Source organism: Hippocampus guttulatus, chromosome 1 (genome assembly GCF_054856545.1).
Source record: "Hippocampus guttulatus isolate MCC_2025c chromosome 1, RoL_Hgut_1.0, whole genome shotgun sequence".
NCBI classification, from domain to species: Eukaryota; Metazoa; Chordata; class Actinopteri; order Syngnathiformes; family Syngnathidae; genus Hippocampus; species Hippocampus guttulatus.
In genome coordinates this window covers 2,922,091-2,946,279 of record NC_141261.1, presented here as the reverse complement: position 1 = coordinate 2,946,279, position 24,189 = coordinate 2,922,091, and the positions used below count along the sequence as shown (strand labels likewise).

The following is a 24,189-nucleotide window of genomic DNA, read 5'->3' as shown; positions in this document are numbered from 1 at the left end:
GTCATTGCTTATCTATTAAAAAAATAGTAATAATAATATTATGGTCCGTCAATTCGAACTGCTAGACCTATATACTGTACTTAGTTCCCACATGCAACATTCCAGATACAAAACAGGTTTGCCACTCAACTACACTATAAACAAACAGTGTTGCTCAGCCTCTGGATGTGGACATCATGGATAGCAATATGCCTTTGTTGAAAGAAATCCTGGGCCCGGTGTTCGAGTCATTAGCGCATCGACCTCACAGTGCAGAGGTCCAGGGTTCGATTCCGGCTCCGTCCTCCCTGTGTGGAGTTTGCACGTTCTCCCAGTGTCGGCGAGGGTTTTCTCCGGGCACGCCGGATTCCTCCCACGTTCCAAAAACATGCTTAGCAGGTTAATGGAACACTCGAAATTGTGTGAATGTGAGTGCGGATGGTTGTTGGTCTCTGTGCGTTCTGCGATCAGCGTGTCCCCACCTATTCTCGGGCAGACGGCTGGTGTGGGCTCCATCACCCCGTGCATTCCTTGTGAGGATAAAGCAGTTAGGAAAATGGATGGAAGGATGAAAAAAAAAGTGTCATTGCTGACTGTTTGCCATTACTGTTTCATTTCTCCAAAAGAAAACAAATTATTGGTGTTTCACTTTAATAATGATAAGATATAAGTCAAATTTTATGTTCGTCTTTTGTGCACTTGGATGTATTCATTTTTGTACATGTAGGGGCCATGTTGATTCTGAGTTTCTTAATGAGGTTCTCTTGAAAGACACTTTTGACAAGTAAGCCTGTTGCGGATCCCTTGGTGACAAACGTTGAGAACCACTGACAAGAGGGTGATACGGCTCCACACTTGAGTGACTGTCTTGGAACAGTTTGGTTGTTAGAAAGAAAATAGCAAATCTTCATTAATATGCATAGATTTAATTGAAGAAATACAAAAGGCAATGATAAAAACAAATGACGTGAAGGTTAACCATTTGATATGTTAACTACCAGCAATATCAAAGTACCTTCAACATGAATATTATTAAACATGTGAATACTGTATATCACATCCGAATAAATACATCATACCAGCCTGTCAGACAAACATTTGCATTTTGAAATTAATGCTTGATTCAAAATAAACGGGACATATACAGTACATACGGTAGATGGTGACAATCACAATTCCAAATATTCCGGGAAACATTTGTGACTTGACTCCATCTTCTCCGACTTCCATCTCGTATCATCAGGAAAAAGGGTTGACTCAGTCGTCGACACGTGGGTTCCCTTTGTCCAGATCACAGCAAGTCCATGACCCTAGACTGAGAGTATGACTGCCAGCAAGTGAGCACTACTTTGATAAAATCACAGGATTAAACGGTAGAAAACCCAGGAGACAAATACCACCCAGTGGCTTGCCCAGCTAAGTTCCGACCATCTGTGAATGGTGTGGATAGCTGCATAACCCTGCGGAGAGACGCAAAAAAAACAAGCATTTATTAGAATTGTAAATGCACCATAATTCCATTTGCTCCCAAAACAACACTGCACATCACCAAAAGAACTAGTAGGCCTACGTAACTTGGGCTGTTTATTCAATGACAGCGGCTTCCTTGACAGGACTGGAATGTACTTCTCTGTGGTAACGTTTCGACAAGTTACTTTGAAGTCACGAAATGTAGTGTGACAAGTAATGCGGTATCTGTGCTGTGTTTATTTACGACTATGAACTAAAGTTTCTAATCAAACCAGCTCATAAACGAGGGAGTACGGGTAAAAATGCTATTCATTGTCTTTAGGGCCGCTTTATGCTGCGTTATGAAAAAAATGACAGTTGGCCACTTAGTCCCTCACGCACTGCCTGTGTCACACTCTGAGGCTACTTGTTCAATAATGTACCGTATTCAGTTGTCACTTGTTTTAATCCATAAAAAGATTAGAGTGTCAGTCAAGGAAGAGGCAGGTTACTACATAAAGCGGTCATAGGTGAGAATAAAGACAAAAAAAATGGGGCATGTTGAAAGGTGGGGCTTACTCCCATTTATTTGAAAGTAACCATTGCGAAACATACATGGCTCGCATATATTATTACCACAAGCTCAGCTATTTGTAACATGCTTAACATGCTTTAACTCTGGCTTCTTCTTACCTCTTCCACTTCCTCTTCAACACCCGGATCAAACATGGAACCCAAGTAGGTGAGGTGGAAGATGGCCAATAAACTGAAAACTAGGTTCAGCAGCATCACCCAATACTCCTACAAAAGGTTAAGATTGAGCACTGAATCAGAAGAAACAAGAATAAGTAAGATTGTCTCTCTAATTTGGAACGGAACACTTTTGATGGGCTTCTGTGGGTTGGTAGGTGCGTACAACCAAATGGACTCAAACACATTTGCGTAAATGTGACGTCACCTAAAATACTGTGTGTGAATAATGTATACTAACATAGTACTACTGGTAGACAGAGACAACTTACTCTACTTAATTTGGCAAATAAAGAGGATTCTTGAAAGATTTAATCTATTTGAATTAAAGTTTTAATCAATATTATTAAGATGCCATCAGTCCACAGGCACTCTCATCTGACATTTTGCTCTTAGTAGATAAGATTTGAGTAGAAGGCACTGTACCTTCTTGTGCTGATGGCTGCAGTTGGTGGAGCAAGGTCTGGAAAGGACACAGGCGCTGAAGATAACGGCGAGCCTCTTTCTCAAGACTGAGACGAAGAAAGAAATAGCCATGGACATTTTAGCATGACACAAACCTTTGCAGTAGAAATTTACCCTATAACATGAGTGTATGGTATGTCATCCGTTTGGAGATGCAAGTGTTTGCATGTGGTGAGAAATGTGCTACAGGGGTACATTCATTGAGTCGTCCTTTTTTTTTTCAACCTTCCAAAATTCTACTTCCTTTTACAATTCAGTTGAAAAACAAATTCAAAACTTTTTGTGAAGTGCAACAATGTGCCTGTTACACTATGTTGAAGACACCAAAGAATCATACTGCATTCCGAATACTGTACATCGGGGAATGCAGTATCTGGCCAACACATATACTGTAAAACACAAAACAAAACCCAATATTTCATCAAATGCCCCGATAACAACTAAATCAACGAATGTGCAATTTAGAACCATATAACAGAATGGGAACGTTCGATACCACCTCATTTCCAGACCAATGCTAGTATGATAACTCAAACATTGAGTGTTCATCGTGACTGATACTAAATAACCGATACCACTAGTGCTAACATTACAATTAAACCATTTGAATTAAACCAACAACATCATTTTAAAGAAAGACATTTCGTTTAATTATGATAAGAGGATGGAATAGAGACTCAAACTGCAAAATAAAACACTAATAACTCTCTGAATTTAGGATTCATTATTAACCAGTTAACAAAAGTGGAAAATAAAACTCAAGCGTTTTAGTATGCGTTTCTAATAAATTGGACTGCATTATAAAATAAGTCAACTATTAAATGTTAAGATAAGATAAGAAACCCTTTATTAGTCTCGCAGCATGATATCGGTACTCATTCATCCCTACACTCTAATAATGCACAAGAAAATATTCATACCATGTTCAACATATGTGATGAAGCCTAAAGAGAGCAGCACGGCTCCTAGGTGGAAACTCAAACCCTGAAGACACACAAACTGAAAATGAGTGGAGTTGCTTCTCACAATGACAAGACAAGCAAACAATTCCTAGCGAAAAGATAACAGTGGTGCTTTGTGTTATGACTTTTAATTTTTTTCAAAACGCTCCTATTTCAAATAATCTTTTCCATTGACATTAATCGATTTTACCCCCCAACACACACACACACACACACACAAAATGTCATATTTTTAATATGACATACAGATAATATTGTACATGGAGTCAGCCTCAGCTCAACATTAGTCACTCTTTGCTGAGGATAAAGAAAGTATAGATGTGAGTATTTTTATATTGTCTGTTAACATATGTTGCTCCACTGCTTATGTTTTTATATATCAGTTGGTAAAGGTTTTGTTGTAACACTGTGACACAGTTGCTATTCATTTGGCATTTCCCATTGTGTGTCAGCATTAAGCCAGCAGACTTAAAGGCAAAGTTATGTGGTTGCTTTAAATAGACAATATGTAAAGTAATTGTTTTTGTTTCATGATTAGTTTAGCAGTAAAGCGGATTTACATGGGGAGGGAGAAGTGAAGCGAAACAATCTCCTTTTTCACCAATGGACGCCACAGCTTCGTGTTTACGTTCAAACTTAGCTTGTAGGAGACGTGCACATTTTGAGCATGACGTCTCTGATCCACTGCCGAGGTGAAAGAACTCCTCTTTCATCTCGAATTGCTTCAAACAACAAAGCATAAGCAGCAATAGTGGTTATGATTGCATGACTGTCCGTGTCTTATGTGTTGTGTTATTATTATTTTGTTTTTTATGTTAACTGTTCTGTAAAGTGCTTTGTTACAGCTGCAGCTGTTGTGAAAGCGCTATATTGATAAAGATGTATTGTAGTGTAGTAAAGGTAAACTGGGAATGACAATGAACATCTTGAAGACTCGTTTTGAAGAATTATTATATCTGCCAACCTGCAGCTTGTTGTGAAGTGAGTTGAGTTGTGTTGACCGCCACCATTCAGTGTTCATATCTCAAATTGTTGCTCTTAAGTCCAAGTTAAAAAAAAAACAAAAGGCTGAACGACAGATTGTATTTTCAACAACTCAAAGTGGGGTTCAGTCGTATCTGAAGGCACCACTGTATTTGAAAGCATTGATTTATCATAGCTTCCCTTCAATCGTCCATTGTTTCAAGTGTGTACTCACATGCAGTAAAGCACTGGCTGTATACGTGACCAGGATGGCAGGAAAAGTACCGAGTTTCATGGCATTTTTGAAGACATCTGAAGGCAAGAACACAAAATGATGCTATATGTGGACTAAACCAGCAAATGTGTTGTACGTTTCTATGCAGGATTTTGAATAAAGGATTATTCTGATGTTGGGTGCTCATGGTGCGTCAAACGTTTATACCAATTACAATTTGAGAGCTTTTAATGACACACCTGTGTGAAAGAAGCAGACTTACAAATCTTAAGCCACTGTGACATGGGAATATTCCAGGATGTCACAACCATAACCATGGAGCGAGGCATTTCCACATTCAGGGGTTTGACCACTTCTATTTCCCTGCACACACAATTATAAATAAATATTGGTATTTTCCTTGACTTTTTTAAAGACATTTAAACATTAACCTTTAGAACAATTTCAGGTTTTGTATTGTAAACATTTCTAAATATAAATAAATCAACTCAAGGGGGTGCAAAATATCAACAGACTCCTGTAAAATACCAATTTTGTTTTGAAATGTAAAGCCGTGAGATACGCTATACATTTAAGTTGGAAAAAAATATTTATCTTAATTTAGTTGAAACATTGAAAAAAAAAAAACTACAACCCTTTGTGGCTCTATTGTCCGTTCCTGGTCACAGTACAGTATACATCCCATTACATGATACACTATATGAGTTCAGTCTTGGTCATCTGTGATGGCATTTCAGAATTGACATGCTATTTCTGAGGAGGTGGTAATTTCTAATTATTGTAGCCTGTCATCTAAAATAATTCAACATTATTGTTGTATTCAGTTTGCCCGTGCATTTTCTACACTAAATGACTACAAGAAAACCTTTATTTGTCTCACAATGGAGAAATTCCCAATTCACAGCAAATTATCAAAGGGAGAAATTAGAAGACAAAAAATATATAAATAAATATAAAATATAAATATGAGCATATTAAAATGGGTGAGTGGGGGTGAGTCCAGGTTTTCAGGACCGTCTATTCGATAGCCTGCCAGCAGTCGGCAGGAACGAGCGGCGGTACCTCTCCTTCTACAAGCTCTGAAACTATTCGCATTTCAATAGCATCCACCAATCTTTGCCTTGGATATACAGTACTCACCACCTGATGTTGTTTTTTTCCTCAACGTGGCCAGCTCCAGCCAGCATGCTGGTGCTTTCACTGAGGTAGCCCACAAAGTAGTTACTGAAGTGGAATGACAATGCATTCTCATAGGCGCTCAGCCACCTACATAACATAAAACAGTTTATTTAAAAACAAACTAAAGTATTCTTGGAAGCTCCTGAAGACCTGAGGACGTTTATTAGCGTTATTTCAACTTTTCCATAGAACAGGAGCTATGGATTGTGCCCTTTTTTGTAGATACTGTACTGTGGATGGACTGAGACCACAGTCTGTCTACTTTTAAGACCTATGTACTGTACTTTATAGGCCTCATATCGGGCATACCCAATAATTCTAAGGCTGGATTTATCATGTCCAATACCGATTGTGTGCCAATATCAGATTTGAATTTAAATCGACTTAATGCGCTGACATTAAATCTGAAGTCATTGATGATCTGGTGGATTACAGTATACTGCAAATCACGTATGGAGCTTATAACAAAATTGTATGCAGTATACCGTAACTAGCAGACTGATAAGTGGGATGGAGTCACTACAACTTAAAAGGAATGGAGAAAAACACGCAAATGACTGAAATTTGTGTCACAGCTCAAGAAATCACTTCATGAAAAGTTTAAAAAAAAAACATTCAAAGATTGGAATGTGATTAGCGCAACTTTCTTAAACTCAGCAGGAACAAGCAGCATTTTCTATTCAGTGATTGTTTTTTTTTTAATGAGGTAAAGTATCTCAGTAATGTTATGAAATTAATTATGTACTTTAGTATGTATGTATCTGACTATATATGATACGTATCTTGAGTTGTTATTTCTCCCTGTTGGTCATTTCTCAAAAGTTTGTTACTGTAAAAGATTGTTACTGTAAAAATGCAGATTTTAAAATGCAGAGTCTTTGAATATGAACACAATAATGACCCTAAAGCAGCATAAACTAATCCAAATAAGTCAAAGCCCTGTAATAAAATAAGATTAATACATCTGGCCCATGTTTTATGTTGTGGGTAAACACAAAAAATATATAAACAACAAATGTCCTCACTTGTGTGTGATGGCATTTCCATTGATGGGGATGAACAAAAGGAACAGGTACGGTGCAATGCAAGAGGACACCAGCAGACAAATCTGACTTTTTAAGAGGCTGAGAGAGGAACGGCGCAGCCATAACCAGCTCTGAGGACAGGAAGGTTTTAATAACTTCAGAGCACAACAAATCACAGACATAAGAACCACAAAAAAATTCTCACCAGTTGTCTGCCGACAATAGCAGCTTTATATGTTGAGAAGCTGATCCAAGGCCCAAAGATTACGTTGCCCACAAAGAGAACATAGCCCAGGAACTCGGTCGGTGTGGGAAAAGCGCCGACTGCTCCTCTGTCCAGGTCGAATGCCAGAGAAATGGCTTTCATGGCCACCACCATCTGACTGCCTCTCAAAAACACACAAAAGGACACTGTCAGGATGAAAGAGAATGCGCATTTGAAAGGTTCAAGTAATACTTGAACCCAAAGTGAACCCTACACCCAAGTTCTGTCCACCATGAATCCTTCCATATGGACGAATTAAAAAAACTATTGGATCTACACCTTATCATACCAAATATATTACGCTCTCCCTTGGGCCATGCCACAACCTTCACAAAAATAGAAAACCCATTTAGTAGTTTTTGCATAAAATGGAAAACAGAAACATAGATCTCCAACAACATCAGCTTTTGGTGGCGAGAGTATTTGGAGAGTATAAACCATTTTACCTCTGATCTTATGCCAGGTGACTGCGTCAATTAAATGCATTTCTCTGGAAGACAAAAGAAAAATAACACTCTAAATCTGCTGCAATACAACATCAAACATTAACTGCCAGCTGATTACGTACAGACCACAATTCCATTGAAGTTGGGACATTGTTTGAAACGTAGATTAAAAACAGGATGAAATAATTTGCAAATCCTTTTTAATTTATATTCAAGACATATAACCTATAACCTACAGTATGTAATGGGAATTTGACATCAAACACTGCTTAAAATATATCTTATACATACCTGTCAACTTTTCGGAGCGCCAACCTCTATAAACTACCAAAAAAATCCTTATAAAGAGCAAAAAATCCTTATAACATACCAAAGCATTTTATATGTCAAAATAACGGCAGAAAAAAAACCACGAAATTTTCAATGATATTTATTGTAGATATATAGTATTGTAGAATACTCTGCTGTTTTCAACTAGGAACCACGTGATTTACTGGAAAGTTATCGGAAATGAAAGCATTCGAGTAGAATAGCACCATTCTGGGCAAAAGCAAACGGAACTACCCGTTAGGGGGGAAAAAACCCCGGAAATTTTCAGAATCCGTATGATTTGTGTGATACGGCCATATACGTAAGATTCACCACAAAATCCGTATGAACTATGGCTAAACCGTATGAGTTGACAGGTATGCTTATAACCAACTGCTTGATTTCTGGATGCTGTTAGAGATGTCTTTATTGAACAGTGTTTATTATTGTGACTTGTAGTTTGCACAGAACTGTAGTGCATCAAACTCACTCTTTGGTGTACCTCAATAAGGTCAGCAACACAGTTGAAACAATACTCTCAGTTGGAACATAGTCCATTAAATATGATTGTGCAAAATGTTTTCTTACCCAATGAGGAGGTAAATGAGAATGGCAGTGGAGAGGAAGAGGCCTTTGTTTCTGGAGTGTTGGCCAAGAAGGAGAATAAGGTAGCAAAGAATGCTGAGCAGCATCACCCACAGCATGTGCAGGTTAAAGAAGAGGAACAGGCTGTAGATCCCCGCAAACATCGACACAACATGATTCACAGAGGACAGGCCTCCTGAGAAACACACAAAGGAAAGCAGTTGGGGATACAATTCACATGGACATTGGTTTGTTATTTGTAAGGCAACCTCCAAGTAATTACAGTTGCAAAAATGAAAAAGGAGTCTGTGATGCTCACCCAACCTGAACAGTAGCCTGCTGAGAAGACAAACAAGCAGAAGCTTCCAAATTTGCTCAAAGCCCTGTAGGAGTGTGCTGACTCCACAACTTTCGGCCAGCTCCATCAGCATCCAGAGCCTGCTGGACAAGTCCATGGTGGAACTGCACAAACACACACTGCACAATTAGCAATCAAAGAGTCTCATACAATAAGTGTTGTATGAGGCAAGATAAAGTCATATATACCCATACTGACCACCCAACAAATGACTTTCCAATTACCTGTGTGTGTGCGAGAGAGAGAGTGATATTGGCATCTTATGTTACTATCTTGTGATTATTATACTCACGTCGTCAAAACAGCACTTCTACTGTGCATCAGGTTTAATGACCTTGAACTGTAAATAGCCTGGTTTACTCTAAATAGTTTTGTTTTCTCATATGTCACCTCTACGCTTTTGGACTTTTACAAAGTATTTTACTTGCAGTAGCGCGACAAAACTGATTCGATAACGTGAACATGTTTGCACGTGTACGGTTTACCTTACGTTAACTTTATTCGCAAAGAAAAATCGAGATCAGCAAAGCAAAAACGATCATATCGGTGGAGGTCTGGACAACTCGTCTTAGTTGTACAGTAGTTTGCTCGCTCATGAAAACAAATTGCAAGATGACTTCAACATTTGGAGCCAGCGCCAAGATGCACTTGAATTGTTGCCTATGAACTACACAGCGTCCACTACTGGATCGGAGCTCGATTAACCCTTCAAACTTGTCCGACCCCAAAAGCGAATACGTTTTGTGTAGCTAGTTAAGAAACTTTAGGCTCTGGTTATTTTTGTTAATTTATTCTCCCTTAATTTTAGTGGTTTGGTTGGGGAGTTACTTTTTTAAAATTAGGTTAAATTGACCTTTCCCGCCACCGCCCCCTCCAAAAAAGACATACAATAGAAGAAGAAGACAGCCAACGAAGAAGAATGGGCGGAAGAAGGAGGAGAGGGGCAACATATGGACCAATGAGACGGCTGATACAAAATGTTCAACCAATTAGCAGTCGAGACCGTATGCTCTGCTGTGGAGTCTTCCTCGGCTATGTATTTTTGGCGGCTGCGTGGAAAACATGGCGGAAATTTCGAACGGTAATTCGGGGAAACTATCATTTCGAATGGAAAACTATTTTCATTTGAGTGGTTGCTTTTAACAACGTCTTGCTTCCTTCTTTACAGAATTTTATGCACGCCAAAGTTAAATTTCCACAACATGCGACGCGGTGTAATATCACGATAGGCCCAGAGGCAGTTAAAACGCAGTCTCCCTTTGAGACAGTCTTCTCCAAATTTTTGTGATATTTTTTTATGTTCGTTAATATTGAGTTATGTCATGGTATTCTTCGTTTGTGTCGCGAGTTTAAGTGAAGTTGCCAAAATTGTGCAGTCAAAATAAACTCGCGCCCAGTCATATCTGGTTTAGTGTCCTCCAAGTTAAACATGCGGACGCCTTTTAATTTTTGTTCACCAAATTCTTCGCCATTCCATGAATTCGCAAGATAATAAGCAGATACTCATTTAAATGTTATTCTCGAATTACATATTAAAACTGTTAGACATTAGTCCTACAGTTAAAACCGTTTCAGATCTTTGTAACGTTAAAACGGTTGCTACAAATCCTCATTATTGTTGAAACCGAGCCTGAATATTTGATGAATAGTGTGGCTATTCTTAAAAAAACTCAAGGGTATCGGTATCTTTAGAACGCAACTGTTTTTAGACACGTTTGTACAATATGTACAACAATATCATGATATATTTTATCCGTGCCTAACTTTTAATAGAAATAATTTTAATGGACAAACGGACATACGAGAATTGCAATTGTGTTCATCACTGTACCAAGAACATCCACGTTTAATTTTCTATACACCCTTTCCAATAAACATTCTGATATTTGGTTGGTTGTGCAAAATGTGTTACTATGGTTTGGTTTCTTTTGGTTATAACCTATGTGTCACTCTTATAGTGGACAGTGAGACAGCTTGCGCATATCTTAAATATGATATTATTCAAAGTAAAATTACATTAGTAATGTCCACTTTGGATGGATGAATTTGGACAAATGTGATCATTACGTCACAGTGACCTATTGCTTATTACTTTGACAGAGTGCAGAAAAAAAAGATTAGCTGTACCCCCACAATGAGAGATTTTTCCATAAACCCCACATGCCGTGTGACTGTAAGAGTGCAAAGTCGTCTGCTTTTTCAGATTGCAGTGTCCCCAGCAAGATGTCGTGGGATGAGCTTGAAGCCTTGTGTCGCCTAGAGGGGCTTAAATGTAAAGAGATGGGAATAACAAAGGCCAATGTCAACGAGTATGAAGTGGAGTTCCTCTGTGACTACAAAAAGACAAAGGTGAGATACCTTTTTATTTATCATCATTTGTATAAACTTTCTTATGAAATTTTACATAGGATCAAACACGGTTTCAAAATAAGCCTGCCCAACCTGTTAAAATTGCATTCATAAAATAAGAAAACTACAGTGTCTTAATTTTGTTGGTCAATTAGTTGCTGTCAAATATACTATACTCCAATCTTTTTTGTGGCAGTATTCAACTCAACTGTATTTATACAGCATTTTCAAACAGCCATCGCTGCATACAAAGTGCTGTACATTATGCATTGAGCTGTGCAAATGGATTGACAACTCCCTAACAACTAAGGGAAAAGTTAGACATGATTTAAAAAAAAAATCCTGGCCCTTCAATCCTGATGTAGACCATGAAACCTACACAATACATGTCCATAAAATTGACTGGGAATTGTCACGTTTGTATTACATGCTGTACCAGTGTAGACGCATAAACAAGCTCCTGCCTTTTTTCTGTTTACTGGAAGTCACAAGGGAATAGATTGCATTGTTTTATCCCGAGATGTAATTGAAGTTTATGGCTTTGAGTTCTAAAATGACTTAGGATGTTTATTTTAGGAAGAAGAATTTTACCTGGTCAAATGGCGGGGCTTTTCAGAGTCAGTCAACAGCTGGGAGCCCAAGAGGCATCTCAAATGCCCCAAACTGATGAAGCAGTTCCACTTGGATCTGGATCAGGAGTTGCAGCGCCAGAAAAGACATTCCATCCCCAAAAAGCTAGATAAGGAAATTTCAACATTCCTAGTTCAAAAAGCTAAACTCCGTCAGAGACTGAAGACCTGGGAGACTCTATTGAACCTAACCTGCAACCACCCCGGCCGCATCTTTGTCATGAACGATGTCGACCTTGAAGGTCCACCAAAGAACTTCACATACATCAACAACTACAAAGCAGGCCCTGGCATTGTTTTTAATGAAATGGCTGTGGGCTGTGAGTGCAAGAACTGTTTCGAGGAGCCAGTGAACGGATGCTGTCCTGGCGCATCATTGCATCGGTGTGCTTACAATGAACATGGCCAAGTCCGGATCAGACCAGGAAAACCAATATATGAGTGTAATTCCCAGTGCCTCTGTAGCTCAGACTGCCCTAACAGAGTGGTCCAAAAAGGCATTCAGTTTGACCTAGGTATCTTTAAGACGGACAACGGTCGGGGCTGGGGAGTTCGCACGCTGCAGCATATAAAGAAGAACACATTTGTCATGGAGTATGTGGGAGAGGTAAGAGAAAGTCTGGCTGTGTATGTAATCATTAAAGATGTCATATTGTATTAGGAGGAGGCATTTGACATTCTTTCGTCAAAATAACCCAAAAAGCATCAAAAGTGCAATGTATGCTCCACATTTTATGTCTTTTTATTTTGTCTTGCTAAAATTAGCCTGTTTTGAGCAAGCCATTCTGTAATGCAATAAGCAATTGCTCCCCTGTTCTATGTATTGCTAGGCCAATGATCAAAACATATTTCGGTACCATGACAACTTGAGTGGAGCAAGGGGTGGCACATCTTGAGCCCCAAGTCTCAAGAAGTATGAACTGCGAAAGTCAACGTGAGCCACCAAGAAGACAGCATGGATTCTATATTCTCTCATGTATAACAGTAAACACTACATCACCAAATCATTGAATTGCACTCATCTTTTAATGTGGTGGATCCAAACATGTGGCGCATGCAGCGGACACATTGACCATTCACATAAGAATTTCAGACAGTGTAGTCCAACTGTGGCTAGAAAGTGGTGGCTATTTGCCAAGCCAATATATGAAGTCATGGGTGTAGAGACTGTGCAGGCAGTATAATGCAAGTTTGATTTACTTAGTTGTAAAACCCTCCAGAGGCCCAACAATTTGGATACAAAGACATAATACGTCCCCTTAAAACTACAAGACTACATTATAGAGGACTGACATCCTCCAAATCAGAGCAATAATAGCTCACAATGGTCCTTTATGTGCAAGATAGCAAAACAATTTTAATACAAACGATAAATGTATGTGATGCATACATTTCTTTATACGGTATGTAATATTTGTCATTCCACAGTTTTGCTTTTGTACTTTCTTGTCTTTATTTGACTTTTATAAAGCTTCCTTATTATGGAACGGCGGGACGCTAGCGTAGTTGAACTTACCGGTAAGTGCTGTATCACAGGCGACAGATAAGTCATGTGTTGTTTCTGTCAGATCATCACGACAGATGAAGCAGAGAAACGAGGTCACATATACGACCGCGAAGGCTCTACGTACCTTTTTGATCTGGACTATGTGGAGGATGTATACACAGTGGATGCTGCTCACCAAGGCAACGTCTCTCACTTTGTCAACCACAGTGTGGGTATATTAAGTGATGGCTTTCTATGCTTTTTGTTGAATTGGAACCGTGTACAGCATTTTGACAGTTATGTAGATATAACCTGTATTACATTTACATCTTTTGTTGTTTTTGTAGTGTAACCCCAACCTGCAGGTATTCAATGTGTTTATTGACAACCTTGATGAGAGGCTCCCAAGAATTGCTTTATTTTCAACACGAGCCATTCGTGCAGGAGAGGAACTCACTTTTGACTACAAAATGCAAAGTGAGTGCTTTTTATACAGCATTTTTAGATGTTTTCTTTTTTGTAAACCAAGAGTAACAGGTCTATCACTTTAAAAATATTCTAAACTGGGGGTAAAATTAATTTCTTTTACTTGGGTTTCAATGATTTTAGTATGGATGGATGACATGAAGAGGAAAAAAAGGTGATTTATTTATTTTCCTTACTTCCAGTTAATCCAGTTGACACAGAAAGCTCCAAGATGGATTCCAGTTTCACCTTAGCGGGTGTCCCCAGTTCGCCAAAGAAGAGGATTCGAGTGGAGTGCCGGTGTGGCTCCGACTCATGCAGAAAATACCTGTTCTAATAAGAAACTGATGTTGCTGTCTATACAAAAGTTTGAACATTGTACATATTCTTTTTATTTTGTTTGTTTTCTTTAAAGCTCTTAAAACATTCCTGGCATTCAAACATTAATTGGGTGTAAGATGTTTGGTTTCTGGTTCATCAGAAATTGTGTTTAAAAAATAATTTTCAAAGATTTAAATCACGGTTTTGTTTTAGAGTGGTCATGCATTAATCTGTGCCAAAGGAATTCTATCCAAAGTTCAGTGTTCGTGGGTTAATCATCGCTGTCAGATTTGACCCAATGATTTTCAATTTTGTCGTTTGTCGAATTCCATTTAAATGAGATGCATCCACTCATCTTTCTTTTCCTCTCATTCCCTGCTACAGCCACTTTTGGTGATCCTTCAGACCCAGAAAAATACTTGATTCACCATCATTTTGCCAAATACAGGTTGGATTCATACTAGTGATGACAGTGGCCTTTTTATCTGCTTTTTACTATTTTTAGTTAATGGGTTGCATTGTATATTATTGTATATTTAATCATAGTGTTACAAAGTGTACATACGTGATCAATTATGAATAACATTACATTTTTACATGTTGTGTATAAGTAGCTTAATTGTATGTGAGGGGAGAGATGTTAAAAGTGTCTTAACATCTTTAGGGTGCCTTGTTACACCGTTAAGAAAAACAAATTAAATGCGCCAGAGCAGGTTTAAAAAAAATGAGGGGAGCATCGCATTTCCAGCACCAGTGTCTCGATATCAAAACTAGATTGAGTCTCCGCCAAGGCTTTTATTGTTTTCAGAGATTCCGTGCGTGTGTGTTTTACAATTTAATTTTCAAGCCCTCATCTAATTTAGAAAAAAAAAATATTTTAGTTATTTATTTTTATTTTTTTAATACCACGAAGTTTCAGTCGCTCACACTGGAAACATTTTCTCACCTCTTTGCTACATTGCTTTTCATTTAAAATGATGGATTATGTCTATGGTTAATTACACTGGTCCACAGCAAATTTTAATTAGAGATGGCTTTATTTGTGCCTAAACATATTTTTCATGCTGATTTAAAACAATGTCTTCACTTTTTTTCTAGCACATCAGGTTGTTCGGATATTTTCATTTTGAGTTTGACCTATAAAAGCTTGAGCAAGACGTATTTTACCATGCATTGTCATTCATAGCTATGACGTTTCAGGAAAACAATTCCACCTGTTGACCCTAAAACTTAATGCATAAATATTACCATATTATTGTTGGTGTTATGAAAAACTTAAGTGGTACAGAAAAAATGAGGGCAGATTCGGAATCAATGCAAAAAAAAAAATTATTGCATGAAAAAAATAATACATTATTGGGCCAGTGTTATGTACGAGTACAGTCAGTTTGATCACAAAAAAGTAAACATTGATATGGGTGTGAAAGTATCAATATTTCACTCTTCAGCGATTTATCCACTCAAGCTGACAAGACTTCCATGTGACTTGCGTGTGTTCACAGTTGCTCCGAAACTAGCTAGTTTAACCCAGGTGGTGTCCAAACTAAGGACTGGGGGCCATTTGCAGCCAGCCATTTATTTGTCAGCTGCTCTCGGCATACTAAAAATGAGGTAGCGCTAGTTTTGGGGAAAAAGGGGGTGGGGGGTGAAGGTGTGCAATGTGGGTGTTGAAAGAAAATGCATTGCAACCCCGACATCCTATGGGTGAGGGGTTGTGCTTCAAGACAACAAATACATTGGTTTTATAAACTAAAGCTTTTCTAGACATGGCAAGATGTAATTAAACTATTTACACCTAAAGTAGTACCACAATGTTATGAAGAAAGACAATTCATTTTTAGAAGCCAAAATTGTTTGCTTTACTTGTTGTTTAGTCTCAAGGTCCCATTTGTGAGTATATCCCAATTTGATCAACAGATAACTGCTTCAACAAATTGGTAGCTAGCTAGATTGCTCTGGCTTTGGCTCTAAATGTAGAAATGGGATTTGATGCTCTTCAGCGCAGGGGCACATCAATTCGAGTGGGATACAGAGGGCTGCTGACCACCCCCAAATCTTGAAAAATACAAAACTATTGGCCTCATTTCTTTTAATGGGAATTTCTTTCATATTTGATTTGTTTTTCATTTTAAACACAAATAAAATACAGATTTGCTTTATTGGTTGATTTTGGCGTGTTTGAGAAATGACGGTCAAATACTCTCAGTAGAAAACGTTTGGACACCCCTTATTTAGGGTGTCGTCTGCCTTTTCACCCTAAATCAAATACAGCTGAGTCCTCATCAAATAATACACGGTCCAGAAAATGGGTGAGCGTTGATGCGCTTAACAACCACAGTCATCTGGTTTTGCTATGTGAGCAAGCCAGCTTTAATGACATTGACGTATAAACCGTATTTGACATGCTAAAACATTCACTTTTCATGTGCTAAAATATGGTTTGCTGGCTATCCTCATTACTTTGTAGGTGTTGAGTCCTGGGGAATCAAAACCTGGTGACACACCTTTTTTGTTGAAGAGGTAAAAATTAAAGAGCTGTCTGTCTTGAGTCTCCAAGGAGACGGAGGCACTGTTGACCTTTAACCTACAAGGATATGGGCTCTTGAAAACCACTCTGAACACCCTATCCTGAAGATACTGAAGATGGATGGTTTGGTAATTGTCAGGGACATTAATATCTACCTGTGGTCCAAACTGTTGCATGAACAGGGCCCCATCTGACCCTACTTTAATTTCATAGAAAGTCATATTCCTATACGTGAAAAAGCCTATATATGGAGCTGGGTCAGGCGGTGGTCGAGGTGTCAGTTCAGCATCCCTGAAAGCGCCTTCCACCTCAGGGATGAGGTGGCTGTATACCTGCTTCACCAAATCCTGCTCTGAGGGTCGTACCCCAGCCATCAAGACCACCAGTCCCAATTTGAGACGGGGCACAAGTGACAGAGAGGCTGCAAAGCCATCCAAGTCACCATCCTTTCTTACTACATCGTAGCCCAGTTGCTGGTTGATCTCCCATGGTGTGCCAGTGTAGCTGGCAAAGTAGCCACTCTGGCACTGGAAAAGTGGGGCTAGCATAGTGTTTAGGGTGTCTTTGCGGAGGAGTGTGCGACTGTGTGATCCCAGGAGAGCCATTAGAAGCTTTGCCATGTCAGCTGTTGTGGAGTACATCTGACCCGCAGGTCGATACCAGCCCAAATTGTAGAGGGGAGCTGGCTGACCATTGCTGTAGACACCCACTGCCATCTGTCTCTGAATCATAGGAGTCATGTCGAAGCCGGTGTTCTTCATGCTGAGCTGATGCAAAACATTATGGGATACCCATTTTTCAAAGTCCGTTCCAGTCACTCTCTCGGCCAGGACATTGGCAATTAAGGAAAAGGCAACATTGCTATAGTGGCAGCTGTAGGTAAAGACATTACTGTAAGTGATTATGTAACTGTGATCATACAAATCCATTTGGTTGCAGCTATAGCCTCGTGCCGATTTACTGACTCGATTAAAAAAAAAGAAGTTACCTTGTTCCTGGATCAGCAACAAGGACATCATCCTGTAACTTGTGAAGGGCTGCTTGTGTGTCTCCGGTCCAAAGGAGATTAGTTGACCTTAATCTTCGGGGTAATCCTGCAAAACAATAAATTACATGACTAGAAGAACTAAATCTGTATCATTAATGACACTAAATATCAATCAGTCAATCCACCATTCCTCCTGTATTTACTTTCTTCCTCTCTTTTGCCCAGCGTATGTGCTCTGTTTTTATTTCAGCACCACGCTAGGTGATCTTGTTAATCCTTGGTTCTCCAATCTGTTTACAGATAGTTAACTCATTGCAATGTGGCGCATTAAATGCTATTAAAAAGCACGCCATTGTTACAGAATCTGTCCACTATGAAAAAGGTTGTTTATTCTTACCAGAGAGGTGGCTGGCCATTCTACGTAAGGTAATGCCAGCTTTCTTGAAAGTCCTGACTGAAGTGGATGCCGGTTCCCTGTCTCTACCCAGTGGATTCTTGATAGTGAAATTGTCTGCGTACTTATCCACTGAGTCATCTAGTGAGTCCACAAGGCCATTTTCCCACAGCTTGTACAGCATCAGGGTGGGAAATATCTTGGAAAGGCTTGCAATTCTGCAGATGCAACAATTCAAATGAATAGTTGTGATACATTAAACTCTTAGTACATATCTGTTACTATTTACACAGAATCTGATAAGACTTTTTTTTTAAGTAGGCATGCTAAAACCTGAACATGTATCCAATGCAGAGTAGTGCAACCATTGGAAGAGTGAAAGTAATGTACAGTATTGTACTTTTTTGTTTTGAAGATATATGTGCATATTTTGCTGAACAGGTAAAATATTTGCACATACGCTGGTCGCTTAAACCGGCTTTTGCAATGCACCGACATCAGCATCCTAATGGTGCGTGTTGTGATATGAATAAAATTCTCAATGTGGTCAAGGCATCATTGGCCATAACATTATGACTACAAAGATGGTGTTTCACTTCACGCCACTGTCCTCATTCCTCGCTGCCAGTCCCACGATCCCGCTGGCAAGAATATTTTAAGACTAGCGGCTCTTGAAATAGCCTAACCAAGCCAGGCGTACCACCGCTTTCATCCACGACCACCTTATTTTTGTCCTTTCACTCACGCAGATGCATGAAGGCTTTGTCGCCTTGTTGGCTAGACTTTTCGCTGCTCCACAGAGCATTAGAGTCAGACAATGGCAGCTGACGGGCGAGGTGAATGTTCTCCACACATTGGTCAACTGGAAGACGAGATACTAAAAACACATCTACATGATTGGCGAATAGTTTACTTCACGCTTTAAATGTCGATGTAGAGTATTAAAGTCGACTTGTAGACTAGTCAACTAAATGGTTGAACCCCTGGCACAGAGGGACTATATGGGCGGCCAGACCAACCGATCGATCAATAGATCCTCCCCACGTATGTGGTCGTCTTACCTGTATACTGTGTACTCATTGGGTGCAGGTGATGTTGGGTCACTAATATTCTTTTTGCCAAAATTACCAATCCAAAGAACAGAATCATTCAAAACCACAATGGCAGATATTGCTGGAAGCTTAGTCTTGTCAACACTCGCCCTCAAGAGTATATCAACCTGGTGGGAACAACAAAATAATAATAATTTTGTCCAGATTGATAAAGGAAAAAAAAGGCCTCACCTTCTCCAAAGCCACTCTTAGAGGTATAATGGGATGTTTAAGGGGCACAGGCTCAGGATAACGTGGGCACATCTCCTCTGCCGCTAATTCTTTTAGAGCTTCTTCTGGGTAAACATGAGAAATGCCATTTTTAGTTTGTCATGTCATCAGAGTCCAGTTGTCCTGAAACAGCAACTAAAGCATGTGTAGTCAAACAAATAATTATTACCGGTATTTTTAAATTGTCAAATCAGTACCCTGATCTCAACCAATGGGGAATGCTTTTCACTTACAGAACATGTTAAGACACCAACAAGTCAAGAGAACTGCAGTGTAAACCTGATAAGGCATCTCCGGGGAGGAATAACTCTTTTGACTTTGATTGTACATGGGCTCCATATTTCAAGTACTTTGTGAATTTATCCAAAGTTCTTGTTATACTTGCTCATTTCAAATGTTACATACACCAGCTATAATTTGGGAATGGCAAATTCCATTTTTATCAACATTAAAACTGAACATCTATACTTCAGTTTCATCTCGATTGCTTTGGTTCAGGGCAGCATGGTGGGTTATACCTGTACCTTGTCTGCCTCATACGAAGAAGATTTTTAGTTCAGATCTTTTTACAGAATCAGATCATCTTGCCGTCTCCCATACCAAAGAAACCTTGGTCCAAACTCTACTGTATACTTTACCTGTCTTCAACTTTGGTATCCTGTATTGCCATATGAAGCAGAAGGTCATAACCACAGAGAGCAGGAAGAAGACAACCATGCCCAACGTGGTCCATTTTATCTTCATCTTGCTTATTTAGGCTTAATGTGGAAAACTATGTGACAATTTGGGGACGAAGATTCAATGCTGGTTTAAAACACAAAACAAAACACTTAATAGGTAAGATATTTGCCTTTCACATTTAGAAAAGATAAAGCTTACCATAGGCGGAAAAGCCAGATTCATTAGAAATCATTATGTTCTTGTTTTGTTTTCTTGTTATTTTTCAAAAAATAAATGAAATCCCATCATAGCTCCTGTAAGGTCTGTGAGGTTGAATCCTTCAAACCTGTGTTGAAGTTGTACCTTTTTACACAACCTCTCCCTTACATGTGCTGTGCTTAATCTTGACTGTGATCCCTTAATGGTCATTACAACTCTGCAGTGACATCATAATCTGCAAGTGGGCCACCACACAGCCAAATCCGCTGATTCCTCTGAAGTGGTCGACTGAGTAAGGACAGGTCAGTGCTCCATGTGGTCAGTTAGAAAGTCAGGAAATATACTTTAGCGTCCAGCAAAACACAGCAAGAGAAGAAGAAAACTGTTGACCCGGTATATGTGATCAGCAGGTAAAATCAGTTGATTGATGAGTTGAATCCAGAACCAACCTTTGTGGCTGTGCTTCTGAATGCCTGCTGCTGCTTCAACTGTTCAGCTATCCAACCCGCTTTTACAAGAACACTACTATCAAGTAGTACAGAAGCCCCTCCAGCAAACGTGTCTGTGATATTTGCACATTTAGCAGCATCCCAAATGAAATTCTTACATTTTTTGCACTTTTTGTTGGTTGTCATTTTGTAACATGAGTTTGATACACGCTGTCTTTTCATGAACGGCGGGAGTGACAGACCATATTGTATCTCGATTGATTCAGTGTACTGTCAACTGAAGTTGGACCGTGTGGCCGCCTCCTTTAAGGGAAGGGATTCGGTAGGTTCCGTCGAGCATTTTATGTTTGTAGCTTCAATTTATTGGCTGTATTGTAATTTGCTTAATGGGCCACTCTCTCTAAATCATGGGCTGCTCTTTGGAGGGGGAAAAAAAAAGATTAAATTAGTAGCACCACAGTGACCACAAAAGACGGCGGCCAACTGGGCATTTACCTACCTATTAAAAAGTTCTAGGCCAGACCAGCCCTGACATGTCAATAATCACTCAAGGGTTGTAGCAGGTGTCACCAACCTTTTTGCAACTCAGAGCTACTTTATAGCTACTGATTAATGTGCGGAGCTCCCAGTTTGACACACCGTTCTAATATAACAAATTTGCTCAAAGTAACTATTTCAGAATCAGAATCATCTTTATTGGCCAAGTATGTAGAACACACAAGGAATTTGTCTCCGGTATAACACGCTGCATTAGTATCATCATAAACAAGGACATGACAAATAAGTATGGAAAAATAAGTATGAAAGAACATTTCGTAATGTAAGTGAACCGTTGTGCGGTGGTACCACCTGGCGACAACTGTGAGACAATGTGCAAAGTATCAAGCAGAGCTAAAGTGATCAGTGGTAGAATACAATACTATAACAGTTGTACAGTTGGTGCAGAAAATCATTGAACCATTTTAAAGTGACCACTAGCAGTATTTGTAGTACAAGAAGTGTGCAATTGTGCAGATGTCCTTGAGCGCTTTTCATTAATTGATTCATCCCATCCATTCTCTACACCACTTATGCTGTTCAGGGGTGTTGGGTGCTGGAGCCTATCCCGGCTGACTTTGGCTGAAAGGCAGACAACACCCTGACCTGGTTGCCAGTCAGTTCCAGGATACACGGAGACAACCATTTGAACTCACATTCACACAGCCACTGAGTGGGAATTCAACCCATGCTGCCTGCACCGAAGTCAGGAAAATGTGAGACTACATCATTAATTCCATTATTAATTCATGATATTCGTTTACGTGAAAACTCTGCTGATCACATTGATAATTTCTCATAATTAGGAATAAAATTACTATCCATATGCAACAGTTTATTTCTTTTAATATCTGCCACTTCACAATTTCAAATGATTACTTCAACAACATTCCTGGAAAATCACAATGTCCCATTAGTGCTGTGAATCGGGAATTTCTCCATTGCGAGACTAATAAAGGTTTCTTATCTCGTAGTAAGTTACTTTAAAAACAGGCCCCGGCTCCTAAGTATCCGTAGGTATCACGTTGGTGACTCCGGTGTAACTGATACTGTACTACTATAATAGTTTATCATTTACACATATAATATGTAATTTTTATTCACAATGAGGCTCACTCTGAAATGCTTGAAAACACCTAGTCTAGTTGAATTCCCCTTGGAAACACAGTAGCGATCTTACTCTGCTACGCATAATTTAATGTTGTAAAATAGTCAGTCATACTCCATCATAGAAGAAGACGACGTGACGAAGAAGGTTTGTTTTGATCACGTGACAGGAAATACAAGTTAGAAGTCCAATGGTTAAAATTGTGCGACACAAATCTCAAGTAATCTAATCTACGTTAAATTGGTGTGGAATTGCCGTGTTTTCCATGAAAACGTATCGGGGTTGTGTTTTATTTTGCTTCTCCAATGGTTAATTGACTTGAGAGCGGACACAATGTTCTTGAGCTAGTTTTAGCTTGGAGGTTAGCTTAGGCGTGTGGACTACAACCTTGCCCTTTCCACAGCCACCGTGGCTTTCTAGTTGCCTGCAATCTCTATGCGTCTGTTTTCTGGTTTTATTTTAAACTCTCCTACTATAACTCCCGTTTGTCTTCATCGCGTGCTATTTTTTAAACCGCCGTCACTTGTAGTGCTTTTATGTGTGCTAGCGACAAACCTGTCAGCTCCTTGACAGTGGCATTCATGATCATTAGCGATGGAGTGATCGATGGAAAGTAACATGTGTCCTTGGAGGTGAGTTGGAAACACCGTTTTGATTGACTTCTTTACCTGTCAATAATGCAAGCTGTACGCAGAACAGGTTATGATGGGGCATGACAACTTGCCGACCTTAGAGACTCGTAGCCAATAAGCCTGTTTGTTTGTTTCACATGCAGACACACTATCGTTAAACGATCTGTTTTTCTTTCGAACGAATACGCCAAACAATTATATAAAGTGCTCATTTGTAAGATGTATAATATCCCAAATGTTAAAATTGTCTATTTATCTATCTATCTATCTATCTATCTATCTATCTATCTATCTATCTCAGAAATTGGATGGATAATGAAGAGTGGCAGGAATTTAACTTAACGCCCATAATGAAGCAGTAGAAATTTGGTTCACTCACATTAAAACTACAAAACCCTGCAAAAATGTGATTCTAATGTGTCCTTTGTGGTTGGGCTAAAAAAATAATAATTCAACACCTCAAACTGACGAATATCTTGATATGCTCCAGTAGTTACAGCAGTTTATTCTCATCATATTATATATTATCACCAGAGCATTATCATACTTGACAAAGATATCATGTAGTATATTTTTTCTCGCTGTTTTTCAGACATCTTGCACCTTACCCCTGAGAGCTGTCCTTTTGTCTACATCCACATTTTTGGGAGGACCGTCATCCCCCAATCAACAGGATGTTGGAAGGACTTGTCGCCTGGGTGCTGAACACATATTTGGGAAAATATGTCAGCAACTTAAACACGGATCAACTCTCTATAGCGCTACTTAAAGGTAATCAATTTTGTATATTTAGCTAAATTGTTTTGCTATATGTTTTATGGTCACATTTGCAAAGTCATATTTTATGACACTCACAAACTCTCTCTCATCCTCCATTTAGATGATGGTTTTGACACGTTTTATTTAGGTTTTTGTGAGGCAATGTTGAGCAAAATATGTACGATTCTTATTCCTACTCTTCAGGTGCAGTTGAATTGGAGAACCTACCTCTGAGGAAAGATGCCCTCAAAGAGTTTGACCTGCCCTTTGAGGTTAAAACAGGTGAGGCTTTGGTTTATAGTGTTTTCCTTTTAGGTTACTTCGAAAGGCACCATGGGCTGCTGATGTAATAGTTTACTTCAGTAAATATTTGT

At 39.1% G+C, this 24,189-nt stretch overlaps 4 protein-coding genes across 9 annotated transcripts in view; 2 read left to right on the top strand and 2 right to left on the bottom strand.

Moving 5' to 3' along the window:
• Positions 1–903: 903 nt before the first annotated feature.
• LOC147210043 (protein-serine O-palmitoleoyltransferase porcupine-like) lies at positions 904–9,595 on the bottom strand. 3 transcript variants are annotated; one of them, XM_086100633.1, is made up of 13 exons: positions 9,456–9,595; positions 8,932–9,074; positions 8,616–8,808; positions 7,719–7,762; positions 7,213–7,394; positions 7,008–7,138; positions 5,944–6,069; positions 5,066–5,166; positions 4,804–4,880; positions 3,564–3,627; positions 2,605–2,690; positions 2,122–2,229; positions 904–1,439 (listed from the first exon to the last, which is right to left on the bottom strand). In XM_086100633.1, the coding sequence occupies exons 2-13, from the start codon at positions 9,065–9,067 to the stop codon at positions 1,338–1,340; spliced, it is 1,350 nt and encodes a 449-aa protein (XP_085956759.1). In that variant the 5' UTR covers positions 9,068–9,074; positions 9,456–9,595; the 3' UTR covers positions 904–1,337. The 3 variants fall into 3 exon arrangements, with proteins under 3 accessions (XP_085956759.1, XP_085956845.1, XP_085956931.1); XM_086100719.1 differs by having other exon boundaries at positions 9,461–9,595; XM_086100805.1 differs by lacking the exon at positions 9,456–9,595 and having other exon boundaries at positions 8,937–9,069.
• Positions 9,596–9,984: 389 nt separating this feature from the next.
• Positions 9,985–14,687, top strand: suv39h1a (SUV39H1 histone lysine methyltransferase a). 2 transcript variants are annotated; one of them, XM_086100515.1, is made up of 7 exons: positions 9,985–10,051; positions 11,174–11,319; positions 11,896–12,555; positions 13,517–13,663; positions 13,782–13,911; positions 14,103–14,254; positions 14,605–14,687. In XM_086100515.1, the coding sequence occupies exons 1-6, from the start codon at positions 10,033–10,035 to the stop codon at positions 14,234–14,236; spliced, it is 1,236 nt and encodes a 411-aa protein (XP_085956641.1). In that variant the 5' UTR covers positions 9,985–10,032; the 3' UTR covers positions 14,237–14,254; positions 14,605–14,687. The 2 variants fall into 2 exon arrangements, with proteins under 2 accessions (XP_085956641.1, XP_085956556.1); XM_086100430.1 differs by having other exon boundaries at positions 14,103–14,687.
• lactbl1a (lactamase, beta-like 1a) lies at positions 14,063–20,498 on the bottom strand. Of its 3 annotated transcripts, none has more exons than XM_086100135.1 (7): positions 20,331–20,498; positions 20,090–20,255; positions 19,413–19,516; positions 19,191–19,348; positions 18,133–18,347; positions 17,736–17,841; positions 14,063–17,620 (listed from the first exon to the last, which is right to left on the bottom strand). In XM_086100135.1, exons 2-7 carry the CDS (start codon positions 20,193–20,195, stop codon positions 16,642–16,644), a joined length of 1,668 nt encoding a protein of 555 aa, XP_085956261.1. In that variant the 5' UTR covers positions 20,196–20,255; positions 20,331–20,498; the 3' UTR covers positions 14,063–16,641. The 3 variants fall into 3 exon arrangements, with proteins under 3 accessions (XP_085956261.1, XP_085956434.1, XP_085956348.1); XM_086100308.1 differs by having other exon boundaries at positions 19,413–19,513; XM_086100222.1 differs by having other exon boundaries at positions 20,090–20,223.
• A 2,100-nt stretch (positions 20,499–22,598) lies between these two features.
• The window catches only part of vps13d (vacuolar protein sorting 13 homolog D), a 37,661-nt gene continuing 36,070 nt past the window's right edge, over positions 22,599–24,189 (top strand). Inside the window, exons 1-3 of the mRNA XM_086100013.1 lie at positions 22,599–23,056; positions 23,649–23,827; positions 24,020–24,097. Coding sequence (XP_085956139.1) covers positions 23,731–23,827; positions 24,020–24,097 — 175 coding nt within the window. The 5' untranslated portion in view covers positions 22,599–23,056; positions 23,649–23,730. The remainder of the gene's footprint in view (positions 23,057–23,648; positions 23,828–24,019; positions 24,098–24,189) is intronic.

Excerpts from the sequence above, each read along its gene's own strand:
- LOC147210043 (XM_086100633.1), bottom strand. The coding sequence starts at position 9,067 with ATGGACTTGTCCAGCAGGCTCTGGATGCTGATGGAGCTGGCCGAAAGT. Across the intron at positions 5,167-5,943 it reads GAAAAAAACAACATCAGGTG|GGAAATAGAAGTGGTCAAAC; the intron begins GTGAGTACTGTA and ends TTGTGTGTGCAG. Across the intron at positions 3,628-4,803 it reads CAGCCAGTGCTTTACTGCAT|GGTTTGAGTTTCCACCTAGG; the intron begins GTGAGTACACAC and ends GTGTGTCTTCAG.
- suv39h1a (XM_086100515.1), top strand. Across the intron at positions 12,556-13,516 it reads TCATGGAGTATGTGGGAGAG|ATCATCACGACAGATGAAGC; the intron begins GTAAGAGAAAGT and ends TGTTTCTGTCAG. Across the intron at positions 13,664-13,781 it reads CTCACTTTGTCAACCACAGT|TGTAACCCCAACCTGCAGGT; the intron begins GTGGGTATATTA and ends TTGTTTTTGTAG.
- lactbl1a (XM_086100135.1), bottom strand. The coding sequence starts at position 20,195 with ATGAAGATAAAATGGACCACGTTGGGCATGGTTGTCTTCTTCCTGCTC. Across the intron at positions 19,349-19,412 it reads TAAGAGTGGCTTTGGAGAAG|GTTGATATACTCTTGAGGGC; the intron begins GTGAGGCCTTTT and ends TGTTCCCACCAG. Across the intron at positions 17,842-18,132 it reads AATGGCCAGCCACCTCTCTG|GATTACCCCGAAGATTAAGG; the intron begins GTAAGAATAAAC and ends ATTGTTTTGCAG.